Here is a 14,121-nt window from a genome sequence, read left to right as displayed (position 1 = left end):
CTTACTATGCCTGAAGCCCCTATTCACAGTGCTGACTGGCTTTAGGTCTATATGTGGGAGTACACTCTGTATCTTCTTCCTTCTTCAAAGGCTTCTGAATTTAAATGAGCTGACACTGACTTCCTGAATCAACTTCTATAAGCCTTTGCCCTCTTTTAGATTTTTTTGTTCAGTTATGGAATGAATGCAGTAACTTACTTCTGAGTGTTTTCTGACATCATTGGTTTTTCTGGGGCCATTTTCATCTTTAGGAGAGCTGGATTTCTCTATTACTACCTTTTGTTACTATCTTATCTGGAAGCCCTAAAATATTTTCTTTATGCCTTTTTTTATCATAGTAATTTTCTAATCTCCTTCCCCCTTGTCGAACTCACCCTCGTAATGTCAAAAAACAGTTCAGTAAATCTGATTGACAAATTGATAGCATTCCATCTATGTAAGCCTCTACCTCTAAGTTGAAAGGAGAGAATTGGGTTTCATCATTTTTTTTGTTGGATCAATATTGGTATTGTGGTCATTTCTTTCGAAGACAACAGAAACACCACTTGTTACCCTTAGGCCTCTTCTTGAAGCCTTTCCAGCTTGGCAGGTAGGGCAACTGGTATAGTTTTGGAGAACCCAGAGTCACCTCCAAGATAAAAGTGATAAGAATAATCGCTTATTTTTATGAAATGCTGTAAGGTTTACAAAGAACTTTTCTCTTAATAATCCTTAAGGTGCAGGTATATATATATATGTGTGTGTGTGTGTATTTAATATTGTTTTACAGATGAGAACACTAAAGTATTAGAGGTACTAATTTGGAGTCAAAAGACCCAAGTTCAAGATTCAACTTCTGTACTTACTAATTTTATAACTATGGGCAAATCACTTAATCACCCCATGCCTTAGTTTCTTAATCTGTAAAATGGGAATGGTAAAACTTAAATGACTTCTCACAGAATTGTGATGAGAAACCCCCAAACACTATATAAATGTGACCTGCTATATTCTTTGTTGTTGGGACCTGAGCTGACATCATTAGTGTGGGTGGATCTTCCCATGTAGAAACTCCTAGCACTTAGCCTCTGACTTAGGAGTCTTGGAGAATTGCCTGGGGAACTGAGAGGTTATTCGCCATGACAGAATAGAGCTGTGTCAGAGGAGGCAGAACTTGAACATCTTCTTGACTCTGAGGCTAGTTCTTGATCCACTAAACCACATTGTTTCTCACTATTGGTATCTGCTCTGTAGATGGTTATATTAGAGAATTGCCTAGAGGTCCAGAGAGGAAAGAGTATGTATAGAGAGGGCAGCATTTCAGCTAGAGTCATCCTGAATCCAAGTTCAATTTTCTATCCTTCATGCTATCTTACCTGCCATAGTTTTCCTTTCCTTTCCTCTTCTTTCCTATCTCTATACCTCTATAATGTATTGTACAATGTAATATATAATACAACAACTAATTATAATGTCTACTACCATAGCAAGCTTTACTGAAGAACAAAATTCATTATCTAGTGGTTTCCTTTTTAACCTCATCCAAGATAAAAATACCAAGAAGTCTTCATTATAAGATATCACTGTGAGACTTCGTTCACTAATTTTGGAGCATGAGTGGATTTACTTTTTGGTAGAATGGATTTATTTTTTTCTCTCTTGGGTATCTCTTTTATCAATCTTCTCTTTTCCAATGTGCATCATGAAACGAATTCTCTGACCCTGATGAACTGTTCATTTTGTTTCTTGTAGATGATATGGCTGAGCTGCTCCTTGGGGAATCCAAGCTAGAACAGTTCCTGAAAGAAAACCCATTTAAACAAGGGGCCAGTCCTCGAGGTCCCAGGCCAAAGTTGACGGAGGTTCGGAAACACCTGACTGCTGCACTAGACCGTGGGAACCTTAAGGTATTTTGGGGATTCTGAAGGAAGGTAGAAAAAAATGGGAGGAGACATTACTCTGAGACTGTATGCTCTGGAAAACTTGGGATTTCTAAGAGTCCTCTGATTCCAGTGCTTCAAGAAAGCAGAGAAGGGGAAAGAGAAACATCTAAAGAAATTTTTTTATGTAGTCTAGCTATTTAATGTGACTTTTCCTCTAAAAGCAGAATTTTGTTTCTTGGATTTATTGGAACTGTTGATTTTACCGTGTTAGCCCCATAACTTGCCAATTACTCTGTGGGCAGTATGGGTCAACATTCAAACTTTAGAGAATTTAAGTGATACCTAGCTCAGTTCTCTCATTTTACAGGTGAGAAAACTGAAGCCCAGATTGGAGAAGTGACTTGCCCAAGGTTGTAGATATCATGTCAGAGAAAGTTTTTTCTTTTCAAGTTACCTTACATTAGACTTTTTGAAGCTATATTATCTTACTGCAAAGCCATTCTAGTCCTTCCTGATTGCTTGAAATAAAACTGAAAATATATTCAAGTTCAAATTAAGACTTTACTGTTTTAATAAAAGAGAGAAGTTGATCATAAGTTTCACATAGAGAACAATTTCCTATTTTAAAGGATAATACCTCATGAATGCAATACACTCATCTAGCACCCAAGCTACATGGGAGTATTTACACTTAAAAAAAGGTGTCTGATATTCCAAATAGAGCACAGAGGATGAAATTTCTATTTAATGTTAGTGTTGAATTTGATGGGCCTCTAATCTGGTGTTACCATTTCCCCCCCTTTTTCCCATCTTGTCTCTACCAGCCTCCATCTCTCTCTTAAGATGCTTCCTTTTGTGGTCTCTGTTCCTATTGCTTAAGGAATCCCACATTTTTTCTTTTTCTTTTCATACAATGAATTCTACCCTCTCTGGATCCTTTCCCCTTTTGCTTCTGAAGTTAAATTTTATTTATTGCTCTAATAGCAGCATGACATAATGGACAGAATAGAGTCAGAAAGACCTGGGTTTGAATCCTGCCTCTTTATACTTAACCAGAAGTGAAATTATGTGGCTAAATCACTTAACCTTTCTGAGCTTGTTTGCTTGTCTGCAAAATGAAGATTATATCTCTTGTACTTGTCTCGCAGAATCATTGTGTGGCCCAGATGAGAGAATATATGTGAATGTGAAGTGCATTTTAAAATCTCCAGGGTTATAAAAGTGACAGCTATTATTATTCATATATTATACTTGATTCTGACCTCTCACATCTGGCTCTTGGTTTTTATATAAATTCTCAGTAAAACCACTATATACAGTGTGATCACATCTCATCCATTCTTTGGGGCTCTTAATTTCTTCAGCATATCTTCTGTATTGACAATTATTATTCCCTTGGAAATTTTGAGACTGTGTCATTTAACCCTAATGATTTCTTTTTCTGTTTTCTTTTTGGATTTTCTCTTTTTTTTTTAAACCCTTGTACTTTGGTGTATTGTCTCATAGGTGGAAGAGTGGTAAGGGTGGGCAATGGGGGTCAAGTGACTTGCCCAGGACCTCCTGTCTCTAGGCCTGACTCTCACTCCACTGAGCTACCCAGCTGCCCCGATTTTCTCTTTTTTAAATGTTAAAAACATGCTGAAGCCTTTTGCTAAATTACCTTTGTGACCTTGAACAAGTAACTTTACCTCTGTAACAGCCTTTCATTTTCTCATTTGTAAGTGAATGGTTTGGACTAGAAGGTCTCCAAAGTAACTTCTAGCTCTAATGCTCTATGAGGCTTTAATTCTTACTGAGTTTCTTCACTCCTCATTTTGGAAATTCTTTTTCTTTCTATTCTTGGAGAACTTTGTTGTTTATAATGATGAGGAATCAATCCCATAATATTCCCTTAGTTTTAGTCTGTTACATAGTATAGGCTTATCATTTAAATACCTGACTACCATCTTAAAAATATATGGTAGTAATCACAGAGTATAAGACAGAATGGATTCCCAAATAAAATAGGCTTTTTTCCCCCAAACCCTTACCTTCTGTCTTAGAGTCAATAGTGTGTATTGGTTCCAAGGCAGAAGAGCAGTAAGAACTAAACAGTTGGGGTTAAATGACTTCCCTATGGTCATACACAGAGGAAATGTCTGAGGTCAGATTTGAACCCAGGACCTCCTGACTCCAGAACTGGCTTTTTATCTACTGAGCCACCTAATTGCCCCAGCCATTTATCTTGTTTTCTAGATATTTTTAGAAAACATTTTTCCTTAGCATTTTCCTAGTAGATTGTAAGCTCCTTAAGGGCAGAAATTATTTTGTTCATTGTCTTTATGTCTTCAGATCTAAATATAGTACCTTATATATAATAGGTACTTAAAAAGATTTTTTAAAAAGAAATTTTATTGGTGCATTTTATTTTTTATATCATAGATATTTTCCAATAATTCTCTTGCCCTGTTCTACACTAACACAATGAAAAACAGTCAAGCAAAACCAACTAACATAGGTACCGCTTTTGATAGCTATTAGGGTAGCAAACATAGCCACTTATCATACCCTATTCCTCTACGAAGACAGGGGAGATGTGTTTTATCAACTGTCCTCTGGAACCAGCATTTGTCGTTGCCTTCAATCTGAGTTTAGGTTCCTTTTGGTTTTTTTTTCTCCCTAACATTTTGTAGTCATTGCCAACTCACCTAGACCAGAAGTTATAAACCAGTTGTTCATCTGCATTAGTGGAAGTAATTTTTAGACTTGAGTTCCATTAATTTGTAAAATCCCTGTAAAATTCTAGGTCCAAACAACAACATAGCATTACGTATATTGATCTCTTGGATCTTCTTTCTTCACTTTGTATTAGTTCATAAATCTTTTCATGTCGCAGGATTCCTCATATTTCTTGTTTCTCATAGTGCAATAGTATTCCATTACATTCATATGCTGTAGTTTTACTCAGCCATTCCTTTTTTTAAAATTATTTTTTCATGTACAAGTAGAAACAATTTTTGAAAATTGTTTTCTGACATTTTAAGATTCAGATTTTCTCTTTCCTTTCACCCTCTTCCCTGAGGCAGTAAATAGTCTTCTATATATTATCCTAGTACTTTCATGCAATACATATTTCCATATTGCTCATGTTGTGATAGATGACACATACCACACATACAATAAAAATCTTATATAAAGTGGAAGATGGCATGCTTTGATCTGCAGTCAGACTCCAACTATTTCTTCTTTGGCTGTAGATAGCATTTTTATCATGAGTCCCTTGGGTTATCTTGGAAATTTGCTTTGTGGATAACAATTTTGTCCTTCACAGTTGATCATCGTATAACATTTCTGCTACTTTATACATTGTTCTCTTGGTTCTGCTCCCTTCACTTGCATCAGTTCCTATAAATCATTTCCCGGTTTTTCTGAACTCATCCTTTTCATCATTCCTTATGGTGCAATAGTATTCCATTACAACCATACACCACAACTCGTTCATCCATTCCCCAAATGATGTACAACCCCATAGTTTCCAATTCTTTGCTTCCATTCCTCAATTGATTGAAATTCTTGGAAAACTGGAAAAATTCCTGCAAATTTAACTTAAAATTTAAAGTCTGGCCCTTTCTCCATTTTAAACCTTTTCCCCCTCCAGTGCTGTTTCTCTGTTTTATTCAAAACATAGAGGTAGTGGAATTGACTGTGTTTTTCCATGTACTTTTATACCTAGCCACACTCTCATTTCTTCCCTTTGTGAGAGAGTTGTGTTTTTCTTTCAAAAATAATGATAGTTTCCATTTAATTTATAGTCACTTTTTACTTTCTGGACTCTGTAAGAGGCAGTGTTGTACACAAAAGAAAACTTTGGATTTTGAATCAGAAGAGCCTGTTTTGAATCCCAGCACATGTTTTTAATGTTCTCCATAGCTTTTAGATACTCATTTTGTGCAAAGACTAAAAACTTTGGTTTTTAGAGGATTCAGTTTTCAGACTTTGCTTCAGGTTCATAGCAGAAGCCTTATTCTTCCTATCTATGAAATGTTGGAGGGATCCTAGAATTGATAAAGGAAGGGAAGCTTTCTAGATAGAATTAGTGAAAATTTATCCTGCAGTTGAGAAGGTTCTGATAGGATTTTAGATGTAGAGATGGAAGAGACCCCAAAGGTCATCTGTTCTGAGTTTTTCCTTTGTAGACAAGGAAACACTCAAGAGTTAATCAAGAGGCCTTTACTAACCTTAAAGATTAAGCAACTCGCCCAGGGTCGCATAGCTAGGTGCTTGCTTGATGTGGGATTGGAGGTTTTCCTTGACACCAAGTCCTTCACCCAGCATGCCACAGTGCTTCCCCCTCCCAAACACTGAGATGTGAAAAAAATGAATGAAAAAGGTTTAGGTTTCATTTCTTTGCAGTATGGTAGAAAGAGCAGTTAGTTGGGACCTAGGAGCCTTGGGCTTTTGTGAAACTAGCCTCCTGTGCTCAAGGCTCTGGGCCAGTCCCTGCTGTGCTCTCGGCTTTGCCACTAGTAAACAGGGTGACCTTGGGTGCTAAGTTACATCACCTTTCTGGAAATCATTTGCCTCGTCTGTAAAATTTGGAAGTTGGGCCAGAAAGCCCCTCAGAGGCTTTCACATTTAATGTTCATTCACTAAATGTTCATTCACTCTTCACCCTATGATTTTTAGTAACTTGGTTTCCATTAGATTCCCTCTGTTTTCTTTTAATTTCTGGGTACACAGATCAGAGCTTGCTTACTTATTTTCATGACTTTTGTACTCTTGTTAGGTAACCTCATATGCTAGAGCAGAACAAACACTGTGCTTGAGCCCAAAAGATTTCCAGTGGTTTTTCAAGTCTCTATATACTCTCTGTTTCAGGCAAGAAGGTGTGTAAGTTGGTCCCTGAACATCACTTGTTTCTGGGCATTTGCGCAGCTTCATCAGTGCTTCCCAGAATCCTTTATCTTTCTTACAGAATTTGTTCAAATGCTTATCTCCTCCATGAAGTCTTCTCTGATTTTCCTTTTTGCCAATGCCCTCTCCCTTTTCAAATGATCTTTTATTTACTTATCTGTGTATATGTAATAAGTATCTTTTTTAGTCAATCAGTCAACATTTATCAAGCACCTACTGTGTGCCAGCACTGTACTGAGTGCTGGTGATACAAAAAGAGGCAAGCTGTCAAGGAGCTTATAATTTAATGGGGGAGACAACATGCAAGCAAATAAATACAGAGCAAGCTGTGGACAGGATAAATAGGAGGTAATTAACAGAGGGAAGACACTAGAATCGAGAGGGATTGGGAAAGGCTTCCTGTAAAAGAGAGGATTTTAGTTGGGACATATAGGAAGCCAGAAGGGCAGTAGGAGGATAAGGAGGGGAGCTTTCCAGGCATGGGAGACAGCCAGAGAAAATGCCTAGAATGGAGATGAGTGTCTTGTTTGTGGAACAGCCAGGAGGCCTGTGTTAGTAGCTCAAATAGTATGTGTGTTTGGGAGTAAAGTGTAAGAAGATTGGAAAGGTAGGAGGGGGCTAGGCTATCTTTTCTGAAGATTATAGGCTCTTTGAGGGCATTTTCAGATTGTACCTCTAATACTTGACACAGTATAAAGCACCATGCTTAATAAATGTTTGTTGAAATTCAGGTCAGTAATATAACAATACTTGTTAGCCTTCTGACCCTGGCTAAATTATTTAAGCTCTGAGATTCAATTCTCCTCTCTGTAAAATGAAATAACAATTATATTGCCCATATCATATGCTTAAAGTTATTAGAGCTTCTGTTGATATCATGGATATGACAAATTAGCAATAATGATAATACTAACCTTACCTGTCATTTCCAAATGTAATTCAGATTTATTACATAGAAAGCATCCCTTGCCCTTGCTCAAGGCTATTGTTTGTTATTATTATTGCTTCTTTCCCTTCTGTAATGCTTTTTAGGATTATTACATTTAGATTTAAAAAGGACCTTAGAAGTCATCAAGTCTAACTTCCTAATTTAAAAAATCCCCCCCAATTATTAAACATTTTCCCCCTTACTTCTCCAACACCCAATTGAAAAATAAATAAAACCTTTGTACCAAATGTACATAATCAAGTAAAAAAAATCCCAGATTGCCAAGGCTAAAAAAGTGTGTTTCATTCTGCATAATTATTCCATTCTTTCCACATCACTAAGTGGGTAACATCTGCCCTCTGGAATCATGGTTGATCAAGTGTGTTGATCAGAGTTATGATTTATTTCAGATTTGTTCTTTTAGATAATGTTATTATGATAAGTATAAATTGTTTTGCTTCTGCTCACTTCCCTGGGTATCAGTTCATATAAGTCTTCCCAGCCAGCTTCCTCCTTTTGTAGATGAGGAAACTTTGACCAGGGAGGTAAGTCTTTGGTTGAAAATCATACCTGTAGGAAGCATCAAGGCTAGACTCTGACTTCATATCCATGACATTCCTATCCAGTTGCCTTTGTTTGCTTTCTCCTCCCTTTAAATGTGATGAAAAAACTGCAGACTAAGGTAATTTCTCTTTAGAAAATACCAGGGACCATTTCAGCAGCAGCTTCCCCATCTTATCTTAGTAGCAATGACTGTTTGCTTGCCACACCCTTGCTGTGAATACCTTGTGGCTCATATTTGTTAATAGTGCAGGGTATGTGTCCATATGGAATTAATTATGCATAAGATGATAAAGAAAATTGAGCCTTAGTTCCCAGAAGGGTAAGACATAGTTGTGATATTTGTTCCTTGCTCTCAAGTGCCTGCATTGTCTACTTTTCTTCCTAGCTGATGTTTGGGATGTGGAGTGGGGTGGGGTGGGGGAAGGAAGGGAGGTGGGAGAGGAAACATATGTTTTAAGGCTTTTGAGGGGACAGCATTTAACAATAGCTGGCAAATGTAGCACTTTAAGGGTTGTCAAATGCTTTACATACAGCATTCATTCTTGGTCCTTTTCCCCCCACAATTTAATGTAAATTTTATTTTATTTTTTTACTACACCAAAGTCAGCTATTGATTTGGAGAGAAGTAGAAACCAGGAATTCTGAGAAAAATAAAGTAAGACAAAAATAGGAAAAGATGGAGCTGACAAAATAATCAACATTTGAAAAGAAAAAATCCTTGAAATTGCTCTACACCATATATTATTGTTAGAAGGTGATCATATCACTACATAAATGTTGATTTTTCCTTCACACCATGAGGCAAAGGAGTACCCCAGGAAGTCAGTGGAACTATGTTAGGGATCTTTTAACTATCCAGGAAAATTAGCAAGCCAAATGAGATAATCCTTCTCAATTGCTCTAAACAAATGAATAGATTGTGGTGAAGAGTAGAGTCTATTAAAAAATAATAATAAATGGCTAGTGATTAAATAATGCATAAAAGTTTGAAAAGCACATTAGGCATATTTCATTTTATACTAGTCTTGGGAAGTATTATTATGCCCATTTTACAGATAAAGAAACTGAAGCTCAGAGAGAAGAAGCTTTGCCTGAGGTGACCTGATTAGGAAGGGCCAAAGACAGGAAATTATTTAGCTTCAATCCAGGTCCTCAGTGTACAAACTTGGGCTGGAAGGCTTGAAAGAGTTGACCAAAAATGACCTATGAGGTATAAATGTCAGCTCCCATTTCATCTCATCATCTCTCTGAGTTACAGAGACCTTCAGGGGAGAGTACTGGCCTTAGGGACAGAGGCCTTAAATTTAGCTTTTGCTTTTCCTCTCTTCCATTTAATAGATCATCTTGGTCTATTAAATAAGAAGAGTGGTTTTGGGAGATATGACCGTAGGTCCTTTCCACTTTTCAGTCCTCTTTTCACTGGTAGCTTCCACTGCCAGCGATAATAGTGAGCCTCATCAGGAGTAAGGGAGACTGGTTCAGTTGTTAGATTGATGACCAATGAGAGTGTCTCTTTTCTTTTTCTTTCCTTTTTTTTAAACCTTTACCCTTCGTCTTAGTGTCAGATCTAAATCAGAGGAGTGGTAAGGACTAGGCAATAGGAGGTTAAGTGACTTGCCCAAGGTCTTAGAGCTAGGAAGTATCTGAGGCCAGATTTGATCCCAGGTCCTCTTGACACTAGCTGCCTCCTGTCAGAGTAACTCTTGTTCTTTTCATTAATGAAATATTTATTATGACTTTTATTATGACTGTGCCTGGTGCCCATGGGTGAACTCTGGTGCATTAGCCATTGTTGCCTCAGATGGTTGGGCCAGAAGTTAGCTGTACCTGTAATCTTGCAGGAAAATGGATTTTCTCTCCTTTTCCTTCTAGTCAGAATTCTTACAAGAATCCAATTTGATCATGGCCAAGTTGAACTACGTGGAAGGGGATTTCAAAGAAGCACTCAACATTTATGATAGGGTGGGCCTGGATGACTTGCTGCTGACAGGAGTTCCACCTTACAGGTTGCGAATGGTTGCCGAAGCATTTTCTACCAAAGGTGAGACAGATCCTTTGATTTCTCCTCTTTAAAGTTCTCTTTCAGGTGTGATGTCTGGAACGATGGGAAAGTACTTCACACTCTGGTACTTCTGCTCTTCTCTGGTGATTCATACTAGCCCTGACAGAAAACATCTTCCTAGCACTTCTAGGGCTGGTGGGAAAATGTGTTACATTGGTTAGTGGTTCATTTCAGTCTAATGTTCTAAGAAGACCTCATCATAGAGTCAAAGTTCTAGCACTGGAAAGAACCTCATAGGCCCTCTTAAAAATTAAAAAAAAAATCCTAATCTTCCATTTTAGAATCAATATTCTGCATTGATTCTAAGGCAGAATTTCCATAAGGACTAGACAATGAGGGTTAATTGACTTGCCCAGGGTCACACAGCAAGGAAATGTTTGACCACAGAGTTGAATCCAGGACCTCTTGTTTCTAGGCCTGGCTTTCAATCCACTGAGCCAACCTGTTGCCCCCAGGCCATCTCTTTTCAGTCCCCCATCATCTCACAGATAGGGACAGTAAGACATAGGGAGGTTAAGTGACTCTTTTGTGATTACCCAGGTAGTTAGCATCAGAGGTAGTTGAACCCAAGTCCTTTGACCCCTTAACTAGCTCTCTTTCCATTACACTGTTACATGGCATCATAGATAGTGCCTGAGATTTGTAATCCAGAGTTCCATGTTTGGATTATTGGCTCTCCTCATACTCTTAGCACTTTGAGGCTGGTCCTCCATTATTTTGGCTATAAAACGAGAGGGTTAAACTTAGGTTATCTGTAGAGGTCTCTCTAGCTCTGCATCCTGCCATCGTATAAAATTAATAGTCCAACATGTTTATTCATGGTAAATTATTTGAGCTAAAACTTAGATCCCACACTTAAGACTTTTTGGGAATCCCACATAAGCAACTGCATTTAATTTTATTTTTTAAAGCTGCACATTGGTTAACTGATTGATTAATTACTGGGCAGAAATTTTTTCAACAAAAGTCAAATATTTATTATGTTCTTACTGTGTTTCAGAGTCCTCTGCTAAAAGCTAGAGGGGTTTATAAAGATGTATAAGGCATCTACGGAGCCCACAGGGATCTTATAGTATAGAAGGGAGATAAGCCATGAAGAGATGGCCTGGCATCCTGCACTGCATGTAGGCACTTACTCAATATTTGTTGAATTGTAAATGTTGAACAAGGGCAGCAAATGTAAAACACTTAGTAAAGGTAATAAGTGCTGTAGGAATACAGAGGAAGATCCCTTTGGGATCTAAGGGCTTCAGGGAAGGCTTCATGGATGAGGCAGGACTTGAGCTGGATTATATAGATTAAGTAGGATTTTCATAGATGAAGAAGAGGATGGAAGAAAAGCAGTGTTGAAGGGTGACTGATAGATAATATCCATTCAATTCCTTGGTAAGTCCAGAAAACCATGTAGGGAAATACAAAATAAGCATAGGTAAAGTTTTTTTTTTTTTTTTAAACCCTTGTCTTCCATCTTGGAATCCATACTATGTATTGGTTTCAAGACAGGCTAGGCAATGGGGGTTAAATGACTTACCTAGGGTCACACAGCTAGGTAGTGTTTAAAGTCATATTTAAACCCAGGACCTCCCACCTTTAGGCAAATTTAGACTCAATTCACTGAGCCACTTAGCTGCCCCCCCATAGTTTTTATGGGAAGGGTCTAGCAGCTGGCTGTAATCAGGAAAGGCTCTATGTAGAAAGTGGGTCTTAAGCTGATTTTTGGAGGAAACGGAAATTCTAGGAGGCAGAAGTTCTGAGAAGAGTGCATTGTAGGAATGAGGAGTAGCCAGCAGTCATAGTTAAAGTGTTGTATGTCAGGAATTGTCAGGCCTTAAATTAAACAGATTTAATTGGGTCATTGATTACATGAAGAGGAGTAAGGTATAATAAGCAAGATTGGAATCTGGTTGTAAGGGCTTTAACCACCCAACCCAGGGGTTTGTATCTGATCCTAGAGGTAAGGGCCAGCCCCTGGAGCTTATTCAGTAGAGGAGGGGTTTGCAGAGGAGAGAGACAAGGTTGGGAAACCCAGGAGGAGGTTGTCACTACTGTGTTACTCCAGGTGAGATCTGAGAAGGGCCTGATCTGGGGTAGTGCTGTGTGAAGAGAGAGAAGACAGTTGCAAGAATGCGCTTATAAGATGCTTTTCCATAGCAGCCCTCCTACAGATATTGTTACCTTCTACCCATTTTATAGGTGAGGAAACTGGAGCTCATGGACAGTTAGGATGAGGCAGTCTTTGACATAATTAAATTCATCATATAGTATTGAGCTGGGCTTATCTATGTAGGCAACAGTAGGCTTAATGAACTTATTGGGAGGGTATAGATTTGAAGGCTTATTTAGGGATACTTATAGTAGAGTCCTAGTGTTTAGCATTGTCTCTGATGCCTCTAGGCATGGTGTTTTTAATGTGCTGGCTACCCCACCTTAGGTTTGAGATTCTTCCTTCGATTTAGAATACAGCACACAGGCAGAGGAGTTAGTGTTTAACTCAACATTTGGTAGGCATCTGTTGTGTGCAGAACACTGTGCTAGGCACTGAGGAAGGAAGGATATCTAGGTAAAATAGGATTCTGTCCTCCCCTCAGACTGCTTGTAGCTCCTTAATATTCAGGACTCTCCATATGCCCAACAAGTGTTTAGCCAAAGGGCATGTCATGTTTGATGTGTCTGTTGCTTCCTTAGAGTTGAACTCTGTAAGTTTACCAGATTCTTTATTAGTTTGGGCATGAAACTATTTGCCACACTCAATATAAAGGTTCAATTGTTTAATGAAGAGAGTAGAGAAAGGGTACATAAAGTATTTGGGCCCATTCAGCCATGTTACTACGTATTGGGCCCCAGAATCCTGGACTCGGGGGTATTTAACATTCTGGTCCAACTTCCTTCCAAAAGGGGAATTTCATGCCCTTCTTCTAGCCTCTTTAGAGGAAAAAATATCTTGACAAGGAAGCATCAGCTGATCCAGGGCGTTCTTATAGTGGTAATGGGTAAGTCTCTAAGGGGTAACAGTCCTGAATTGTGTTAATGCCTTATTAGGCAGTTTTTTCACTGGGCATCCTACTCCTTAACTATCAGGGCTCTGACCTGGACCCTCTTTTGTCTCTATACTCTCGAGATCACAATGATCTCATCAGTTCCCGGGGATATATTTATCCTCTTTATGTAGATTATTCTCAAATCTCCATATCTGACTCTTTTGTCTCTCCTGTCAAGTCCCACATCTCCAGCTGCCTGCTAGACAGCTTTGCCTGGTTATCCTTTATCTATATCTATAAATAGAAAGAATAATTATGAAAAGATATGTGCATCTAGAAGAGAATATGGAAACCAGCTATTGCTATAAGATAGGATAGAAGATAAAAGAGAAAAGGTGGCATCCATTGTCCATCATTTCAAATAGAGATTCAATATGATTTAGTAATGGGTTCCCGTAATACTTGGCCCAAGTGCATCACTTAATTGAATTAATTCTTTCAAGGAAATCTATGAACTTTAAAGCATTCTCTGTTGACCACTCAGTACTTGGATATATTGACTGATTTGAATTTTTAGTCTTTGTATGTATAGGTCAATGGTTGGCAACCTTTTTGGCTGTGAGAGCCATAAATGTCTGTGGAAGGAGGAGGATGGAGGTGGAAGGCACTGGAATATGGGGCGGGGGCTGAAGGGCCCCCTTGGGCACATCTTGGGGCTCTGCCCATAATGGCCGGTCGGGAGGTATGGCTCGAGAGCCATAAGTTGCCGACCCCTGGTATAGGTGCTGCTCAAGGGCTATTGAAGCCTTAGAACTAGACTTTGGGGAGAGAATG

General features: G+C 38.4%; 1 protein-coding gene across 3 annotated transcripts in view; it reads left to right on the top strand.

The window, feature by feature from the left end:
- Positions 1 to 1,748: 1,748 nt before the first annotated feature.
- TTC7B (tetratricopeptide repeat domain 7B) overlaps positions 1,749 to 14,121 on the top strand; it is a 342,224-nt gene continuing 329,851 nt past the window's right edge. For all 3 annotated transcript variants that reach the window (XM_044665011.1, XM_044665010.1, XM_044665009.1), the window contains exons 1-2: positions 1,749 to 1,886; positions 10,120 to 10,288. In XM_044665011.1, the coding sequence (XP_044520946.1) occupies positions 10,150 to 10,288 (139 nt within the window). In that variant the 5' untranslated portion in view covers positions 1,749 to 1,886; positions 10,120 to 10,149. The remainder of the gene's footprint in view (positions 1,887 to 10,119; positions 10,289 to 14,121) is intronic.

Source organism: Gracilinanus agilis, chromosome 2 (assembly GCF_016433145.1).
Source record: "Gracilinanus agilis isolate LMUSP501 chromosome 2, AgileGrace, whole genome shotgun sequence".
Classification (NCBI taxonomy): Eukaryota; Metazoa; Chordata; class Mammalia; order Didelphimorphia; family Didelphidae; genus Gracilinanus; species Gracilinanus agilis.
Note: the sequence above shows the minus strand (reverse complement) of the source record. Positions and strands in the feature narration are given on the sequence as shown.